General features: G+C 41.6%; 1 protein-coding gene across 1 annotated transcript in view; it reads left to right on the forward strand.

The window, feature by feature from the left end:
- LOC149473720 (aldehyde oxidase-like) overlaps positions 1 to 21,534 on the forward strand; it is a 168,571-nt gene that overhangs the window by 23,267 nt on the left and 123,770 nt on the right. The window contains exons 3-8 of the mRNA XM_089670221.1: positions 3,379 to 3,475; positions 7,770 to 7,878; positions 8,294 to 8,420; positions 8,523 to 8,584; positions 8,834 to 8,902; positions 12,526 to 12,606. Of these exons, the coding sequence (XP_089526347.1) occupies positions 3,379 to 3,475; positions 7,770 to 7,878; positions 8,294 to 8,420; positions 8,523 to 8,584; positions 8,834 to 8,902; positions 12,526 to 12,606 (545 nt within the window). The remainder of the gene's footprint in view (positions 1 to 3,378; positions 3,476 to 7,769; positions 7,879 to 8,293; positions 8,421 to 8,522; positions 8,585 to 8,833; positions 8,903 to 12,525; positions 12,607 to 21,534) is intronic.

The raw sequence follows: 21,534 nt of genomic DNA on the forward strand, positions 1-21,534 counted from the left end.
ATGGGACAGTCGTAAGCCTGATGCAGGGGAAGAATATCTGCCCCCCGAGGGCTAAACACATCAAGAAACTGATGATAGGCCACAGGCACAATTTGGGCTAACTCAGTATCAGTACTCACATTTAATAAGGTTGGTGTCTCTGGTGGTAACCTGGGTAAGCAATGCTCCTGGTAATAAGGTGAGTGAAATTGAATTGACCCGGTCTTCCAGTCATTTTGGGGGTCGTGGGCTCTTAGCCATGGAAGCCCCAAAATAACTGGAAATAGGGGGGACATGATGGCATCCAAACGGAGAAACTCTTGATGATGTCCTGCCACTGTGGTGTGTATAGGAGGGGTCTCCCGATCTACCGTCCCCAATTTTATTTGAGACCCGTCGGCCAAGAAAATGTTCAGGCCACGCTGTTTGGTGAGCAAGGGAATCTGCTGCTGAGCTGCGAAGCTAAGGTCAACAAAGCAGCTACACGCCCCAGAGTCAATAATAGCTGTCACCTGTACGATTCTTCCAGGGAGCTGAAAAGACACAGGTACAGCCAAGTGAGTGGGGTTGCCTGTGCACACAGTAGACATAGCAGAAATAATAGAAGAGGACTTACAGAACTTCTGTGGACAGGAGCGCACCATGTGACCCGCTGCTCCGCAGTAGAGGCATAGATTGTTTGACCGACGTCTCAGACGTTCCTCCGTTGAGAGGGATGGCCGCATCAGACCGAGCTGCATGGGCTCAACCCCATCTGATAATTCCGGACTCCGGTTTCCAACACTGACCTTTGGCAGGACTGGTGCCCTTGGCAGCATCCATGTGGGTCTCGGCCCCTGGCTGGACCTCTCCTGTCTCCTTTCCCGCAACCTACAATCGATCTGGATGGCCCGATCGATTAGGTCTTCCAAGGAGTCGGGTACTCCTACTCTGGCCAATTCATCTTTTAAAGGGTCAGACAAACCCAACCGAAATTGACACAAGGCTGTGTCGTTCCACTGAGTGTCTCCACTCCATCACCTGAATTCAGCTGCGTAATCTTCCACAGCTCGGCGACCCTGCTGTAAGGAATAGAGAGCTGCCTGAGTCGAGGCGGCTCAATGCGGGTCATCGTACAGCTGCGCCATTGCCTTGAAGAGGGTGGTAACAGAGTTCAGGTGTGGGTGGTGGGTCTCCATCAGGTGGTGAGCCCATCCCTGGGGTTCACCCTGCAATATATCCTACCTTCACAGATTCAGATGAGAAGGTCCGGGGTTGCAGATCAAAATATAGCTGGCAGGAGTTCTGAAAGACCCTAAACTTTCCTCGATCCCCATTGAACCGCTCGGGTATTGGGACTCGTGGTTCTGGCGGAGGAATGGAGAATGTAGCTCCAGTGGAAGGTTCAACGGAACCCCTGGCAGAAGGTGAACTAACTGGATCTGGAGTTGCGGGCACAGTTGCGGCCAGGCTCTGGACCTGTCCCTCCAGATGCTTATATCCTTCTAGTTTTTTAACGGCCCGTGTGAGCGCAGCCAAGTGTTGGCACATCTCTTCCCAGGGAGAGGGTCCTCCTCCATACTCTGTCATGGCCGTATGGTTCTGTTAGGGACCTGCCGGCAGCAGCCTCTAACGTTCCGCAGACCGGAATTCCCCAAGGCATGGAGTCTAAGCCCCGACCTGCTTGTTCACCAGGGCCCCTGATGGTGGGGATGGACTTAGAGCAGGCCAGAACCAGGTCGCGGCCCCTGGGTGCACCCAGCTGTGGTAGAAGCACTTGCCGAAGGTGTATAGCAGGTAAGAGCCTGATGTGAGGAGGTAGAAAGAGCAGAGTCGGGCAGGCCGGGTCGGTAGCGGTGGAGGCAGCACAGTACAAAACAGTAGACCAAAGGATAAATGGGTCACAAGCCGGGTTCGGTAACAGAAGATCAAAACGTGTGGGATAAGACAGGAGAATGGTCAGGCAAGCCAAGGTTCAGAGCAGGAGACAATCAGCACATCAAAGGTCAGGCAGGGTCAGCAACAAAGCAATCTAATCTTCAGGAACACAGGATACAGGTAAGACCATACGGCAATTAGAGCCAGACCTGACCTGTTTTAAATAGGGCGCCCTGCGCCCTGATTGATGCCAGGCACGTGTCCGCAATCACGAGTGCGCATGCGTGAGCGCCGCTGCCGTCACGGGTGCCCAGGTCCCAATGCTCGCACGCTAGTGTGGCCGGACACACCGCGCATGCGCAAACCTGTGTGCGATCGCGGCCAGATCTGGGGTCCCTGACAAGCTGGCTGTTCTGGCATCTCCTCTGTTCCTGACTGGATGCCCTGCTTGATTCACTGAGGCTACACCACCAGCTGCAAGTTCTACAATCAATACCCACAGGCACTCATGTTTCTCCTGTCCCTCAGCACCATCTGTTCCACCTTCAGAGGGGCCTGGGTTGGAGATGCAAGAGAGGCTGACCTCGTTAATTCAGACTTCTATCAGGTATGTGACAACAGTGCTTCATTCCTCGATTGGTAAGTGTTTACTGAATGTTAACAGCTACAGCAGCTGATCCTCTTTATGCATACATCTGTGCGAGGGGCAGTGTTTGCCTACATGGGATGCACAGGTGTTCTGTGCATCTGCTTGCAGGTAGCCCCTGCCACTGTTCCCAGTATGACATCTATCATGCTACACATGCGTTGTCTGTCTGTTTGTCTTTAAATTATTTTGTCCGTTCCTTTATTCTGTAGCTAGAAGAGGCTCTATATAGTTAGTCCCACCCTCTTTCAGTGTGCATTTATAGTTTTCTGTTCTGACCACATGTATTGCTGGAGCTAGACATATTGTGTGGTGTTTTGTTGTGTTTTGTTTTTTTTTATTTACCCGATGTTCATCTGTTATGATCTTCCCAAATTTTCAGTTAAAGCTTTCTACAATCTACAAGATGTATATTGGTTCAAGTCACTGTGTGCCAACTCTACTGAGATTGTGAGTTAGTTATCTCGCCACAACTGCATCAGTTATAGAGTTCACATTTGCAATGCTTAGATTGGGAAAGCAGAACAACATCCGTGTGGGTGCAGGTAACCAAACTCTCACTGTCTGCGTTATGGGATACACAACTGCAGGTACATGGATCTTAAATTGGGACCAGCGGTTGTGTCCCAATTGACATAAATGGGATTGCCTGAGTTCATCCACAAGCAAAGAGCCCACTGGATGAATTGCTTCACTGTCATTACTAATTTTTGACATTTTAAACTCATTGTCAACCAAGCAACAAACTTGTTTTTCTTTGATTCAGGTAAATCTGTCACTTTTTTGGACATTTATCTCCAACAGGCTTGATTTTGAGACCAATACACTGGCAGGAAAGCATGGAATGATGATCTCAGTAACACATTGATATAAAATTCCTTGACCATTATTTTCAGTAAGGTTGACGGGTACTAAATATGGCTGTGGAGGAGGCGGCTGTGGATCCTGCACTGTGATGATATCGCATATCCATCCTGTTTCCAAGAAGATCATGTATCCAACTCACTAATAAATGAGGGTGTATTTCTTTATTATATAATTTAAATCATGTGTAGAACAGCTGGTTTGGTATTTTTCTGTAGCTTCATATCTTAACTGCATCATACAGAGTGTCTAGTAATATGTTCCCACTCTAACATAATTATACCTTCTCTATCTATTTTTAAGTTCTCATGCACACTGGACATTTTTACAGCTGCTGTTTTTGGCTTTTGACAGTGTGTGGGGTTTTTTTTTGTTTTCTACAGCCAGTAAACCCCCCAGCATGTTACCCTATGTGTCCGTGCACATATAGACTGTAATTCAATGTTTTTTTTGGCAGAGATGTTTTTTTTGGCTGGAAAAAAAACCCAGGACTAGAGTTTCTAGAGGAGTTTTTTTTTTTTTTTTTTTTTTTTAGCTGCAAAAACACTCCAATGCTGAAAAACATGGTAAAATGCAGCGAAACGGTGTTTTTGGACGTTTTTTTTTTGGTTTTTGGGGGGTTTTTTTACCCCAAAAATTTTTTGTGCTAAAAAAAAATCCTAAAAACGCTGCTAAACGCTAATGCAAAAAAGCTGAAAAACTCATGTTTTTAACGTGACTTTACACAGCTAACGTTTACAGCATTATCAAAACGTCCAGTGTGCATGAGGAATCGCAGACATATGTTAACTGATTCCTTATTAGGAGCCGGAGATATCAACCAGACTGAAAAAATACTGTAAATTGCACACTGTTGTAGTTTTGCTTTTATTTCTCATTGTTGGTTGTTATGCTTCCAAATTGCGCTTAAAACTGCATATACTTTTACTTTTTTTGTTTTTTATTAATGAGTATCTAAAGTCCAGTTTTTTTAAATTATTTTTGGATAGAGTAGGGAAAAGTTCAAACTGCTGCCAAGTGATGGTTCCCCCCCCCATCTGTATCTCATTTTAATAAAACAAAATTTGTATAGTGCAATAAAAATGCATTAATCAATGTTGTTTTTAGATAAATAATCATAACTATTCAGTCACATCAACGTTATTTATAGAAATGTAAAAATATACCCAAGTAAAAAAAAAATAAGCCCCCCCCCCCTTCAAAAAAAAAAACCCTCAAAGCAGAAAACTACAAAAGCCTAATAAATTCCCCATAACAAAATAAAAGGTTCAAATTCACACACAACAAATGATATATATATATATATATATATATATATATCATAAACATTGGCAAATAGACTCTGCAGTTTGCAAGGACTGTTGCCCCAGAGCTTGGTAAATTATTCAGGTTCTATTTAGTGCAGTACAGTTTGCACAGCACTTTACAACATGAGGGCAGACAGTACAATTCAATACAGGAGGAATCAGAGGACACTGCTTATTAGAGCTTGCATTCTCAAAGGGAGGTCAAGTGATCTAAAAGGTAATAATTGTGGGGCATGAGCTGATAAAGTGGCAATACCTTTTGTCAGGTGCAGGCTGGATAGGCTTTTCTGAAAAGAAAGGGTTTTTAGGGAGTGTCTAAAATTGCACAGAGTAGGAGATATTCTGAAAGATTGGGGTGGGGAGTTCCATTGGATGGGAGAGGCTCGGGAGAAGTCCTGGAGGTGAGCATGGCAGGCGGTGACAAGGGAGCTAGAGAGCAGGAGGACTTGGAAGGAAAAAAGAGAATGATTTGGTTGGTATTCTGAGTCTAGGTTAGTGATGTAGCTGGGGACAAAGTTGTGGAAGGCTTTGTAAGTTGTTGTTGTATTTTGGATTTAATTCATTGAGTGAGCAGAAGCCAGTGGAAGGACTTTGAGAGGGAGAGCAGACTCTGAATGTTTGGTAAGGTGGATGAGTCTGAGATGAAGCTTCACTTTGCAAAGAATACCCAGTGACATGCAAGGAAAAGCTCTGGAGCAACAGCCCTTCAAAAGAGCACAGTCTCTTTGCCTTTAGTAAATCCACCCCTATTTGTCCAAAAAGAGCTTGTCGTATGTCTTTTGTAACGTTTACCTATGTTAAAAAAATGCCACTTATAATCAGTGAGCCACAGTATTTATCACCCCTAAAGATCAAAATTCCTGATTAATTCATAAAATGGATTGTCCTGCTTCCATCAGGACCAGGGCTTCCACTAGGCAAACTAGGTGACCGCCTAGGGAGCACTACCACCTAGGGGCACCTGGGCGCAGCGCAGGCCAGCGCTGTCTGTGTGAGACGCCACCACATCATGAATGATCCTTTACTTGAGAGGAGGAGCAGCAGAGGGGAGGAAGAAAGGACAGAGGAAGATACCCGGTGTATATGGCCAGTCTAGCAGCTGAGCTGTGTTCCTCTCAGTAGCCGTCCCTTACTGCAAGCCATCTGGCAGCTGCTGATTACTGTGGAGTTCCAGCAATTCTCTTCCCATTCATCAGCGGTGGTGAAGCTGCGCCTGCAGAGGAAGGTAATGGCTGACTCTGATGTTTCGTGTCGGAGTGTGACCCGGCCGGCCATCCATCACATGTGCAATGTGTCAGTGAGTGATGACCTCATCACGATCCCACAGCGTGCTCTTCTAGTGCCTGCTGATCTGTGTTAGTGTTGGTGGTGAGTTGTGTTGGATCTGTCACTGTGTGGGATCACTCAGTTCAGCTGCCTGCAGTCACAGCGTTTTATCTTCCCCCCCCCCCCCCCCCATTGCCTGGGGAATTCCAGCCTGGGATCTGTCAGAGTGTGGATCCATCATCCTCCACTCACTGCAACTGTCACCCTGTCACTTCCAGCCACAAATACAGTCCGTCTGTGACACTGATTTTGTATTTAATATTGGTGCTGGTGGCATCTTATGACACTTATTTTTGCAAATTAAAAGCAATTTAGCAGTTTCATGGTTTGTTGATTTTAATATTTTGTACTGTTTAAAAAAAAAAAAAAAAATTTGTGAGGGGAGTGCGCAAGTAGAAGGGCGCAAAATAGTCTAGCACCAACCCTGGCTTCCACTATTGGTATGAGGATCCATAAAGGTTTCCATAGTGGATTGATGTTATCACCATTATATGACCATATACAGTAGTTCTTACAAAATTTAGCAAGTTTGGCAGTCTCCTAAGGCTCGTTCACACAGTGATCTGAGCTGATCAACACAAGCTCATCAGAGGGACACATAGGGATTGATTTACTAAAGCTGGAGAGTGCAAAATCTGGTGAAGCTCTGCATAGAAACCATTCAGCTTCCAATTTTTTTTGGAAGATTTTGCACTCCTATTTTAATAAATCAAAACTCAATCAAAAACAATAGTTTTCTGTGTGCTCTGTTTATACTACAGATGGGCGTTTTTGCTTTATTTTTACATAATGCAAACCATGTCTGCATTTTTACAAAAAATCCTGTTTCAGCACACCACATCACAATGTACGGCTGTGGACAGAATTGAATGAAGCATGATTTCAATAAAGTTAAAAAGGAAGAAAGTAAATATTGTGCTGCATTTTTATTCCAACTGATGCCATGGGCGGTTTCCTATGTTTCCTGCTATTATCTGGGCTTTTTTTTTTTTTTTATTCCCAATGACTAATGATGTGGGATATAGATAGATATAATAATTTATTTTTTTTTTTCCCCACTTAAGTCAGCTGTTTATTTCTTCCACAACAACAGCTGTAATTTTTCCTTCCACTGACCACCAATAGTGGTCATTTAGTTTGACTCCCACTGCCCAGTGATGTTGGGCATTTTTCTCTTCCATTTATCTACTGAGCAATATAGGAGACATTGGGCTTTATTTACTAAAGCTGGTTCACTCTGAATCTGGTGCACCTGTGCATGGTAGCCAATCAGCTTCTAACCTCGGCTTGTTCAGTTAAGCTTTAGCATTAAAACCTGTAAGCTGATTGGTTTCTACGCAGAAGTGCACAAGATTCTGAGTGAACCAGCGTTAGGAAATAAACCCCACTGCTACATCATCTTGACTGTTGAAATCGTTATGCAGTGCTGTATGTTACGTAGTCCTGACCAAAGTGTTATTTTGTTTCAACAGTTGCCGGTTACTAAGTAGCCCAGTAGTATAAGGACTGTGGCAAAGATGTGCAGTATATACTGTCCATAAATTCTGTCTAAACGTGCCCCTTAGAACCATACCTAATATTTATCTCTATATAGCCAGACACTTTTTACCAAATTTTAATGTTGTGAGATATGTCAGTGCTTGGAAAGGGTCAGAGTTGGTTTATGAATTGTATACTACAGTCCATTTGCTCAGTGTATATTGTGAGATATCCATATTTTGCCAAATTAATAAACTGTACATTGACAGCATTATATTTTTGGGACATTTTGAAACCTTAACATTGTCTAGACATTACTCAGCCAATGCCTGTCTACTGCCTATTTGTTCTCTGTATAGTGCAGCTGTTACTACAGTGGAAGGAATTGGAAGCACAACCACCAGACTACATCCAGTACAGGTGATGACTTTGTAAAATAAAGAGCCATTATAGCTTGTATGCATTATCTGAAAAAGCTATAAACACACAGCAATACATGCAAGTGTTCTAACACTTTTACAGAAAATTTAGATATTTAAATTTTTGAAACCAATGCAGCTTTGCTGTAGTATGTTGTACAACGTGTGTAAGCTGCCACTAGAGACAAAATTACTCTTGGTAGATTTCTTTCTATACGCTTAATGGTCCAGAAAAGGAGCCATGTATTGTGACATAGTGATTCAGACTATACTGTACCTCCTATAGATTTAAATGTCTTTTTAAATTTCTTTTGTTACGCTCTACATTATACCAACATTATGTAATGTATATTATATAGACAACATTATATCCATTACCATATTCCGGTCACTTTTATTTATAATGTATATTATAGGAAAGAATAGCAAAAGCCCATGGCTCTCAATGTGGGTTCTGTAGCCCAGGAATGGTGATGTCCATGTATTCTCTATTGAGGAACCACCCAGAGCCCACAATAGACCAAATATATGAAACCTTAGACGGTATGATCATCTCATAGCTACTTTTACAATTACAACTACTATTTTGTCAGCTATTGATATATATATATGTATATATAACATGGTACCTTGTTTCCCATACAGGAAACCTTTGTCGTTGTACAGGATATAGACCAATAATTGATGGCTGCAAGACCTTTTGTAAGGTGAGCTGTGGATTTTGGAATGATGATGACAAAGTTGGGGTTCCTTATTAATGTGTCTACATCTATAACCTAGCTGGACATGCCTGACCGTTTGCAACTTTGAACTTGAGGTTCCAAAGGTCCACCATGCTGGTTTCTTTTAGTATGTTGTCAACTTAAATCTAGTCTCTTACCTTACTTATGTACTCTAACACACATATCGAGTTGCTCTTTCCAGTGTCTACAACAATATTATGCTTGTTTGTCCAGGAGTTGAACTGCTGTAAACGTGAACAGGACATGCACAACGGCCAAGTGCAGAATGACTGTGAGGATGATGTGAGTACGTAGAAATACTGTATATGTCTTACGCTTGGTTCACACTACTACGACCCCAAAGTCATGCGACTTCCTTGCATTCTCCTTGTGACTTCTGTGTGACTTGCTTGCGACTTTTGTCTATGGCACTCAAGTCGCACCAGAGTCACATAAAAGTAGTGCAGGAACCCCTTTTTCTTTTTTTTTTATGAAATGTGTTTTGACTTGCAGGTGAAACTCAAAAAATTAGAATATCGTGCAAAAGTTCATTTATTTCAGTAATGAAACTTAAAAGGTGAAACTAATATATGAGATAGACTCATTACATGCAAGGCAAGATAGTTCAAGCTGTGATTTGTCATAATTGTGATGATTATGGTTTACAGCTCATGAAAACCCCAAATCCACAATCTCAGAGAATTAGAATATTACATGCAATCAATAAAACAAGGATTGTACATAGAGCAATATCGGACCTCTGAAAAATATAAGCATGCATATGTACTCGGTACTTGGTTTGGGCACCTTTAGCAGCAATTACTGCCTCAGTGCGGTGTGTCATGGAAGCTATCAGCCTGTGGCACTGCTGAGGTGTTATGGAAGACCAGGATGCTTCAATAGCGGACTTCAGCTCTTCTGCATTGTTTGGTCTCCTGTCTCTCATCTTTCTCTTGGCAATGTCGCATAGATTCTCTATGGGGTTCAAATAAATTAACTTTTTCACGATATTCTAATTTTTTGAGTTTCACCTGTATGTGACTTTATGTATCCCAAGTCACACGATAAATTGCAGCAGTGTGAACTGTGGCTAATTAAAGTAATGGTATATTGTATTATTGACTGTGAAAGATGTGTTATCAGTTTAAAAGTATCTTCTATCTTGCTTGAGTTGATTGTAGCCATATTGGTGTACTTGCGATAGAAACAATTGTGTACTGTCTGTAATTTTTTTATTTTTTTTTAAATAATTTTGTATGTTCGTGCAAATGAAAAAAAAAGTATCTGGACAGTATTCAATTTGTTTCAGTTTAAAAGTCTCTCTTATTGACCTGTCACAACAGCACAAAATACTACTGATGATGAATAGGTAGCGTGTAAGCATGTAGGAACATTCTTACTCCTAAAAGTTTTTAATTAATATGATAAACTGCATCATCTCATAGCAATCTGATTTTTGTTTTTTTTATTGTACCTAAACTAAGTAAATTCTGACAGGCAGTTGTATATCACTGCACTTCGTTCCTATGTGCACTGCCTTAATAGTGACATTCCAGCTGAAGATGCTTTGCAACAAATTGCTCATATAATCGCAAAGGTTTACAAAAATGCACAAAATGATCATCAAACACATACCTATATTACCACATTATCCAGAAAACTAGCTTCCGTGTATGCTGACAATTTCAATAATCATACCAGCATTGCCATTGCCAATCTCTGCATTCTTTACTGACAAAACAGAGAAAATTTACTGATGGAGCACATTTTTTGACAACCTGAAAAATGACATTAAAAACTAAGACTATCCAATATTTAAACAGTATAAACACAATATGGAAACACTGACCATACCCATAACAAGTAAGTTTATACTTACAAAAGTCAGCACAGCATGACAAATTGTCAGCCCCTGATATTTACACATTGTTGTAAATATCACTGATTTTTACAAACTGACTGTAAATTTACTGATGGTGGGCAACCCTGAATAGTACAGCGTGCAACTGTAATGTGCAAAGTGCAATAACTCATAACTCTTAGCATTTTCATTTTATCATAGTCATGTTTGGTAAGAGGTAATTACTATAGGTTGCCAACAATTGCATAGTTTTTTACAATGGATTTGCTCTTTTCCTTGTCTTATAGAAGACCAATTTATATAATTCAATACAAAATACAATGACTCTTTGCAAAATACAGAGCTAATAGCCACCTAAATTTCAGAACATTACAGTGATATCTGAGGGAAAAACCACACTGGTTGTTGGTTATTGTACTTATTAAATAAGATGACCACTATTTAAACAGGTTCCAAACAACAAGAATATGGCAATGTTTGTTCTAAAAATAACTAGACATGACTGAGTGACACAAAAGAATGGTTTCAGCCAGTTCTCCCATTGTTCTACATAGACAAGACGGCACAATGCCCAAACCATATCTAAATCCAAAGTTTGCGGAAAAGCCCCTCAACAGTCTCCTAGATATTCTCACTATTTCTGTACCATTGACAACTCACTTTTTTTCTAATTTTCCTCACTTTCAGTCACCAGTACACAGATGACACCAGGGACACAGACAATGATCTAAACATGACAACATTTTTAACCCTTTCCTACGCTATTCCAAATTAAAACAAAATGCGGCATTAGATACACTTTGATGGCTGTATCATGGGAAGCACACTTTTTTCCGACCGTTCACATATTGTGCAGTAAATACAAATGACAAATATTAGAACAGTTCTAGCACAAGGTTCATTTTCTTTATATACAGTCATTGCAGCAATGGTATTTCCAATAAAATGGTAACTTTGTCTAACAGGTCTCTTTCACTGAAGCCCATTCAAGTTTTGCAGTGGCTGAACAGACAGTCACTCCTCCTAATGTGCAAGTAGCGGTCCCAAACACAGAGTGTGCATTTGAGGTGCTAGCCGGCACGCCTGTCACATTAGGACAAACAGCTGTTTCCATTCATTAGGCTAACTGCATGCAGCAGCTTGAGATCAGAGATGCTGGTAGAGCAGTTCATTCACAGTATACTGGCCTTTGCCTTAAAGTGGGTGTGGTCAGCAAGTGGGTGTTTCTTTATGGGCTATGGCTTGTAGTGTAATGTTTTTCTCCCTTTTTATTGACTAAGGCTGGCCATACATTATACAATTATCTTCCAATTTTCTGCCCAATTTACTTTAGATTTACCTTCAACTTTGTAGTGCAAGGGCCTGCCTAATTGGATACAACTGAAAGTGTTTAGGTTTGTCCTCCTATTATATGGTTTTTGGTAAATCTAAACCAAAAATCTCCAGATAATTGTATAATGTATGGCCAGCCTAAGGCCTGAGAGTGAACTGAAGAGACTGTAGGAATAATATAAGCCCAGTTGAGACCAGAAATGACCCCCAGTTTGTGTCATGCAATAACCCCAGCGCAGCAAAATGAGTAACTCGGTAATTGTCACAGTAATTACCCGATAGGACAAAGTAATTAACCCGGGCACGGTTCAAAACTTAACCAATACCACTGCACAATAATTAACCCCAAACACTGCACAATAATTAGCCCTCACAATGTCTTAACAATTAACCCCCAGCAGACTACAAACCCCCAGCATGGTACAGTAATAAAACCCCAGCATGGCACAATAATACAATAAATGTACAGCAACGGTTAAGGGATATGTCTTCCTCACATGGGCAGGAAATAAGGAGGTGAATGAGTGCACCAGCAAATAAGGTATTTATTGTACAAGTAATTACAGTAAATGTGTGCAGTTATGAAAAGGGTGAGGAAGCAAACAAGATTGCAAAAACTGTTGACAGGTCAGCTTTAAACTTAAATTTTGTCTTCAGGATATTGTACTTTACTTCTTTCATTCAGATTGAGATTTACAACTTTTTACCAAGACTGTTTTCATTTCATTTTTAGATAGTGACATTGCATTTGGACAAAGAAGAATGTATACCATTGGACCCATCACAAGAATTAATTTTTCCTCCAGAGCTAATTGTGAGTTGTGCAGGTTCTCAGAGATTTTTTTTTTTTTTTTTTTTTTGGGGTATGTGTATAGGTCTTGCAATATGTATAAATAACAGTTACTAGTATTTACTACATGTACTGAATATCTAGAAGCCAATGATTTGTATTGCTTCCAAAATGCCTATTTTGTTTTATTTGCAAACAGTTCAAATTGGCCTTGTTTGTTAAATATGTTTTAGAAGTGTTGCATATTGAGAATATACTGTATGTTTGTTTCCAAAGCCCGGCAATAATGTTTCTTGCTGCTATAATAGTATGGGCAATAAATGTCCTGTGTTTGTAAAGCCAGTGTTAACTTACCAATGTGGAAGAGAGTCACCACTGGATGTGGGAAAGTTTTAATTTGAGTGACTGTAGAAATAAAGTCAAAGACAAGGTCCCAAAACAATGTAATCGCTTTGAATCTCCCTCATATGTGAAAGGGAGTTCCACAGTAGGCATAATCTATCTCAATTATTGAGGAATATTTTTGATATCCTTTTTTAGGTGTGTAGTACCACCTATGGAGACATTTTAGACTCCCAATGTGTTACACAGCTAAATCCCAGATGTTAGGTATACATAATCATCTTAGTCCCAAATATCCAAAGCGTCCCCCTTCTTACAGGTCTCAACCTCTACTTACATTATCTTGCCACAGAAATTCTGAAAGCCCAAGAAAATTGGGGCTTCACTAAGTCATTGCATCGTTTGACAATTTTCTTTTAATATGTTGTAGCATGTAAATTGATTAAAAAGATCATTAATATCATATAATATTACACTCACAAGGGTGGAGTGTTTGCAGACATGTCATTATGGCAGAAGTCCATAACCGCAGGCAACTGGATGGCTTGATCCACTGGGAGCTGGATGCTGAGGCAGCCACTAGAGGTGCAGAGAGGATGGGCACCTTAGAGCGGGATACAAAGTCAGGAGCGTAGCAAAAAAGTGCAAGAGCTTCAGCGCTGTGTGCACTAGCAAATCAGTGGATCGGCAGATCGCTGGAACCAAAGCTTTGCTGGAAAGGACTGTCATGCAGGAATGGTTGAGCAGCCTGATAACACCACTGGTAACTTTGTATATTGTACAGAACATGAACGATGGGTGCTACATGGCACCAAAATTTGGGTTGTGGTCCCTTTTTAGGGCAAATGTTTTGTGTACTCGCTTCTGATGGGTGAGGAATTATGGGATAGTCAAACATAAGGAGAAGACTGACTTGCAGTTCTCTCTGCATTAGTAATGGCTATTTGGGACCCGGACATTTGGAGGTTCAGAGTGATATTTGGGTAGGAAAAAAAAAATCACCTCTGACTACAGGGACTCCGATCCCTACAGGGTTACACAGCCTCCAGGGAGCAGCACATAAGCTGTTAGTGTTGGGTGTGGTGGAGTAGGCGTTAAGAGGAGACCTGTCTGTGTGCTGCACCTCAGAGGCGTAACTAGGACCTTCAGGGCCCCGATGCAAGAAACTATGAAGGGTCCAACTGACTTGGGCCCTTCCCACTGTTCCAGGGCCCTCTTACAGAGTTCCCCCTTACATTAGAGTCCCGCCTTCCATCAGAGATCCCAGTGTGCCCAGAGCCCCCTTTACATCAGAGTTCCCCTTTACAGTGAAAGGAGGAACTCTGCGGACCCTGCTGTAAAGGGGAACTCTGTGGGTGAATTCTGCTGACTCTAAAGGAAGGGGTAATTCTAGGAGCTCTGATTTAGGGTGGAATGCTGGGAGCTCTGATTTAAGGTGGATGTGTAGGGGAGCTCTGTGGACGACAGACCCCCTTTTATCAGATTTCCCCTTTTACACCAGAGTCTGCAGAGTGAATACACTAAGATAAAGGGATTCACTAATGTAAGAAGGAAGTGCGGACACTGATATAAGGGGGATGTCTATATCAATGTGCCCCCTTACCTTGGGGTCTCCACTTCCCCTTACATCAGTGACCCCCCCCCCCCCTCAGTAACTGACTGCCCCACAGATTTTGTGACCTGGAGCTGTCACACACTGACCTCCTGTAATTGCCTGCAGGTTTAGTCCTTTTGGTCCTACTCTTCCCCCATACTCCCTCCTTGCAGTCTCTTTCAAGTTTACAGGAAAGATGCAAAGTCATCGCTGTGCACCTGACCAGTGACCCAAGCCCAGCAGAGACTGAGCCAGTACCTACTGTAGCTCAGTTGATTACTAATCATCCGGCTCTGAAACTGCGCATGTGCAGTTCTGGATCTGATTGATTAGTAATTGGTTGAACTCAGCTCAGGTAGGGCAGGGGGTGGTCCGCTGGTCAGGTGAGTGGTGATATATTATAGAGTTTGGCGCCTTTTCCCATGAATTTGAAAGCAACTGCAAGGAGGGGGTGCGGGTACCTCCCCACTGTGGTGTAACACCAGGGCCTGGTCACAAGTGCAACCTTTGGTACACTGCCAGGAATTCAGTTTTAATTCACCACTGAAAAGTTCAGGGGGTACAGCAACTCGGGAACATAAATTCGACTTAAATACGGGCTGTTTGTGTGTTCGGCGAACACACGAACAGTAAGAGCATTCAGTGGGCTGTTCGGCTGTCACAATGAACTGTGCCCTGACAGTGCATTGTGATTGGTCAAAGCAATGCTTTGGCCAATCACAGTGCAGCTGTCAGACGGCAAGGTCGAGCGGAGCATGTGGTTTGTTTTTTGTTTGTTTTTGGGTCAGTGGTGTTGGGGGACATTTTTTTATTTTGTTTTTTAATAAAGAACTTGTCAAAGTTTATTTTTACACTACACTTTTTTTTTCTTTTTTTTTGTGAATGTGTAGCAGTACCATGTACCCCATACTTATTCACATAAGGGGGGCAAGATCTGGGGGTCCCCTTGTTAGAGGGGGCTTCCAGATTCCTATAAGACCCCTGCCTGCAGACCCCCATAACCACCGGCCACGGTTGTGGGGAAGAGGCCTTTGTCCCCATCAACATGGGGACAAGGTGCTTTGGGGGGGGCCTCAAAGCACCCCCCCTGTGTTGGGGGTATTTGGCCCAGTATGGTTCAGGGTGGGGAGGGGTTGCTCGCTCATCTCCCCCTCTTTCCTGATTTGCTGGGCTGCATGCGTGGATAAGGGTCTCTTATGGATTTTGGGGGGGACTTCCAAACCATTTTTTAACATTTTTTTTACATTTTAATGCCGCATATACTGCATACTCAGATGCGATAAGCTATTGCTTAGCAAATTTTCCCTGATTGAGGTCTGTGGTCCATCTCTGGCATGTCAGAATGATCATCGGGGGGGTGGAGCCTGAACATGGCGGCTGCGGAGGACTCTGTGTAGGAGTTCTTCCAATAGACTCCTCTATCCAACCTCTCCAGGGATCCTCCCTATGCTGGGGTGAGACCTACCTTCGCTATGGGGGCCTCGGTGGTGGAGCAGAGGTCCGGGGACGCAGAGGACTGGGAGCTGTAGGTGGAGATCGATCCACCTGGAGCTCGGCGAGTCAGAGAGCCGGGTTGCCGGGAGACAGGAGAGAACCATGGCCAGCCGCAAAGGAGCACTGGGAAGGGAGGAAGCCGGCCGGCGTCCCAAGAGGAGAGGAGAGGGACTGTCGGCTCCTCAGTGTACTCCCTGGCTTGTCACCCAGACCAGAGAGAGGACGTGCGCCCTGGCATTCCTCGGAACCACGGATAGACCCCTATTGGGGAAGAACCAACCAGAGAAACCGAACTGAAGCAACCCTGTGGAATCCCCCTGGAGATGGATCGGAAGAAGGGAGTCTGATGTCTTCAGCCCGGAGCCGCTTTGCATAAAAGGAGGAGAAAGGTGGGTGAGTGAGTGCGGCTGGAGCTTAATACTTTTTAAGTGTTTCATGGCGTTGTATATAAGAGCAAAAGATGAAGGAGAGAAGAGGGGATTCCCAGGGGCTTTGAAGCAGTGGTAAAAAGAAGAAGATTAAGCAATCTAATAAGGAGAGTAACTGGAAAATTGGTTAAGCAAAGTTGGGGCCCTACCATATATTTGCAACATCTATTATTATATGAGATCATAAGACCCACAGAAGACATGAAGAATAAAAGTACTAAAGGAAGTGGGCTTAAAGGGTCCCAAGCGGATACAATTAAAAAATATACGTCTCAAGGAAATGTGACCCCAGAAAGGCTTCAAGGTATAAATGGAAAAGTTGAAGGAGATATCAGTCTGGAAAATAGTCTTAGATTATCGATGGGCTTGAATGTTAGTAATTAACAAATAACAGGAAATATGGAGTTGAGAGAAGTTGAAAGTGATGGCAGAAATGTTTAAGGACTTACAGAAAACAATAACAAATGAAATGGCAACTATCCGAAATGATTTGGGGCAGGTGCTAATAAGAGTGGAAGTAACGGAGAAGAAAATTAAATATCAGGCCCAAAACATTTCTGAACTAGAAACGAAGATAAAGAATATGGGGAAAACCCAGGAAAATTGTTGTATAAATTAGAGGTACAAGAAAATAGTGACAGGAGGAACAATCTTAGGATGAGAGGAATACCAGAGATTACAAAAGGGGAAGCATTGCAAGAATTAATATGTAAATTTTAAACTTCATAATGGACCGACCTGAATTAGAATTGATTAAAATGGACAGTGTCTTGAGAATAGGGAAGCGCCATCAAAGTGACGGGAAGGAAAAACCGAGAGAGCTAATTGTTCAATTCCACAAGTATGGGGATAAAGAAGAGATTTGGAGGAAGATCAAGGGGAAAACAATAATTAAATATGGAGAAATGGACATTCATATTTTTGCAGATCTTACACCAGAGACTTTGCGGAGAAAGAGAACCCTGAGCAGATGAGAAAAAAGAACGTGCCTTATAGATGGAGGACTCCAGCGTGCCTGATTGATTGGAAAAATGGAGTAACAGCTTATTTGAGATTTCCGGAGGACTTGAGAGACTTCTGTGAAAGATCTGAGTTGCAAAGAATGGAGATTGCCAGATAGGAAGAAGAAGATAAATAGGAGAGACAAGACAAGAGGACTGGCAGTCTGTTGGAAGGAGGAGGTGATGCATGAGTGCCAATTGGTGGATATTTGGAGAATAATACATGGAAAAGAGAGAGACTATACCTTCTTCTCTAATGCGCACGAGATGTACTCGAGACTGGACTATATACTGGTGGACCATCAACTTATTGAGATGGTGGCTAAAGTAGAGATAGAGGCAATGTCTCTCTCAGACCATGCCCCTGTTACATTGAAATTAGGGTGGGGGAGGCGGTTGACAGGTGGTATAAGATGGAAGTTGAATGAGGCTCTTCTCCTGGATCAGGAGATTGATCAGAAGATTAGGGAAGAGATTGAAAGATTTTTTCAGGAGAATGAGACAGGGGAAGTGTCGGTGGCTACACTAAGGGAGTCCCACAAAGCCTACATAAGAGGTATATTGATTGCGTCCGGGGCAAAAAAGAAAAGGGAAAGAAGAGAGAAACTTACTGGGCTGTTAAAAGAAATATTTGACCTGGAGCAGATACATAAAAATAGAGTAACAAAAGAGATAAGACAGCAGGTAACAAAAAAAAAAAGGAGAACTAGAGATACTGATGGAAGAGAAGAGGAGAAGAGTTTTTAATAAAGTGGCAAGCGAGAGGTATAGATGGGGAGATAGACCAGGAAAATATTTGATGAGAGCCTTGAGGAAAAAAAAAAACAGGAATTATATAGAAAATATAAGAAACCCCAAGGGAGAAATGGTTTATTCTACTAAAGAGATCGCCAAGGTGTTCAAGGAATACTATAGCAAGCTGTATAATATTACGTCCCAAGATTCAGTATATAAAAGTGGAAATGTGAGTAAAGAAAAAAGAAGCGTATATCTAAAAAACGCAGGACTATTGAAGTTGAGTGAAGATCAACTGAATTCCCTGGATTTAGAAATTACGCAGGAGGAAATAAAATAGCATTAAAAAGTACCATGACGGGGAAAAGCCCAGGCCCAGATGGTTATACTGTGAGGTACTATAAAAAATATAGTGAATTGTTGATACCTAAATTGAAGAAATATATGAACGCCCTGGGTGGGGAGATGGAGTTGAGGAGAGAATCTTTACAGTCCCATGTGGTGCTTGTTCAAAAGGAAGGGAATGATGCTTCTCAGTGCTCTAGCTATAGACCAATCTCACTTTTGAACATAGACACTAAGTTATATGAAAACATTTTTTCAAATAGGTTAATGCCAGAATGGATCCAGGGGGACCAGGTGGGATTTGTGCTAGGGAGGGAGGGTGGAGATAATGGGTTGAGAACTTTGCTGCTTATTCAGAAGGCTAGGAAGGGGAAAACTCTGGCGGTGGTACTTTCAATCGATGCTGAAAAGGCATTCGATAGAGTAGATTGGAGATTCATGATGGACACTCTGGAGACTCTAGGATTGGGAGTTAGAATGAGAGAGTGGATAGGAAAATTGTATAGAGAGCCCTCCGCGGTTATTTTGGTTAACGGAGAGAGGTCGGAACCTATTGGGATGTCAAATGGAACAAGACAGGGATGCCCACTGTCCCCATTGTTGTATGTATTGTCATTGCAACCTTTACTGGCAACAGTTAGGAAAAATATGGACATAAAAGGAATATAGATAGGAGGAATTGAACATAAAGTGGCAGCCTTTGCGGACGACCTGTTGTTCTATGTGGGAAATCCTAGGATAACACTCCCAAATTTAATGAAGAGCTTAAAGGATTATGGGGAGCTATCAAATGTGAAAATTAACCCAACAAAAACTGAGATCTTAAATGTAAACCTTCCAAATAGTGAAAAAGAAAAGATACAAAAAGAATTCCCTTTTTATATGGAAAGGTAGAGAGATCAAATATCTAGGGGTTAAACTCACTGCTTCATATACGAACTTGTATAAATCAAACTATCTCTCACTTTTAAATGAGATTAAGGAAGAACTAAGGAAATTGGGAGGAGGTAACCCGTCTTGGAATAGAGCGCATAAATCTGATAAAAATGGTAATTGTACCTAAAATCCTATATAAATTCCAGATGATCCCAATTAAACTTCCGGAGGTTTTTTTCAAGGTAATTAAAAAGATATTAACAAGATACATATGGAAAAATAAAAAACCTAGAATATCTTATGATTTGTTGAGTAGAAATAAAGAGAAGGGAGGATTGGAAGTGCCAGATTTTAAAAGGTATTATAGAGCAGCAGTTCTAGCAAGAATTTATGACTGGACACACAATCCAGAGGGGAAAAGGTGGGTCAAGATTGAAAATGAATTAAACGGGGTTGACTTGAGTAAAATCATATGGGTACCAGCACAATATAGAGGATTAAAAGTTACCACAAGTGTTTATACAATAAATGTTTTAAAGGTTTGGGATAAACTGCACAAGTTTATGAAATGGGATTTTAATTCACAATTAATGTCACTGAGGAACATGGAGTATTTCCCTCCAGGTAGGGAGGAGAGCACAGGAAAATGGTTTAAAAAGGAGAATATTCAACTGAGAGATATTATGGAAGGGCAGGAATTGAGAACACCTAAGGAGTTGAAAAAGGATAAAAGGGAACTTTTCATTTAGATAGACGAGTGGAGATATCACCAATTAAAACATTTTGTCAGGAGTCTTTCAAAACCTTTGAGATTGAGAAAGGATTGGAATTTGTTTAAGAGGTTGTTGGAATCACGTGGAGATGGGAAACTGGGCACGGCAAAAGTTTATAAGATTCTCACTGAGTTAGACACACACACAAAGCCAATGTACATAGTAAAATGGGAAAGGGACTTGGGAATAGAGATAGATGAAGACAAACAGAGGAAAATATATAGAATAACACATGAGAATGTAAGCATGAGAGAGGTGGAGGTAAACTATAAGTGTTTAACAAGATGGCACATTGCATCGAACGTTGAATACAAGATGAGTGGGGAAAATACACCAGAGTGTTGGCGGGGGTGTGGAAAGATAGGTACGTTATATCACATATGGTGGGAGTGCCCAAAGATTCAAGATTTCTTGGAGACCATGGTTCATTTAATTGGGATAATCTCTGGGATAAAGATAGGATTGGATCCAGAGTTGTGTCTATTACATAGTACAGAGCTATCAGTGAACAAATACAAGGATTCGGGTATATGGTACTATCTGAATGCGGCAAAGGGTCTGATACATAAGTTTTGGCATAAACTAGAGGTGCCGAGAGAAGAGGATTGGGTAGAAAGAGTGAACCAGATATGTAAGATGGAGAAACTGTATTATATGCAAGAAGGCAAGATGTGTTTATATTACAGGAGGTGGGGAAAATGGGAAGATTTTGTGCCCAAGGTGAAATATATGAAGCAGTAGAGAGGGATATGTGAAAGTACCCCTTATTTCGGAAAAGATGTAATAGAGAAATGCAGAGTGGGTAGTTTTATTATTGGGGGGAGGGTGGTTTTAGGGTGGGTGGGGGTATTAGATAGGTGGTGGGGGGTAATGGGAATAAAGATAAAAAGGGATATAACTGATGGTTTTGTATGTTATATGAGAGTAATGATGAAATATGTATTTTACATGGAAAAATTAATAAATATTTAAATTTAAAAAAAAAATGAAGTCTGTGGTCAAACTTTTGGTAGGTTCGAATGTTCAACCGTAACTCGAATAAGTGGAGTGTTCTGAGCTTTTACAGCTGGTACTGAGCTTTTTTTTTTTTTTTTAATCCCTAGGCCACTTTTAGTGTCAGCTATGTGAAAATGGTTGTCAGGCCATTATAGTACTAATATGTAATTGATTGGACAAATTATTGGACCCTCCTAGAAAGTAGATGTAAATGTCTGAGAATGTAGGATATAAAAATGGGAGACTGCATAAAAAAAAGTTAGTAAAGAATTTGCAACAATGGGTGGTAGTAAAGCTAAAGCTTATTTTTCACAGTGGTTCTGGGCAGTACAGTTGGCATTGAAACTGCAAAGATTGTATAGTTGGTA

Source organism: Staurois parvus, unplaced genomic scaffold (assembly GCF_062004578.1).
Source record: "Staurois parvus isolate SC_StPar_1 unplaced genomic scaffold, SC_StPar_1.0 ptg000011l, whole genome shotgun sequence".
Taxonomy (NCBI): domain Eukaryota; kingdom Metazoa; phylum Chordata; class Amphibia; order Anura; family Ranidae; genus Staurois; species Staurois parvus.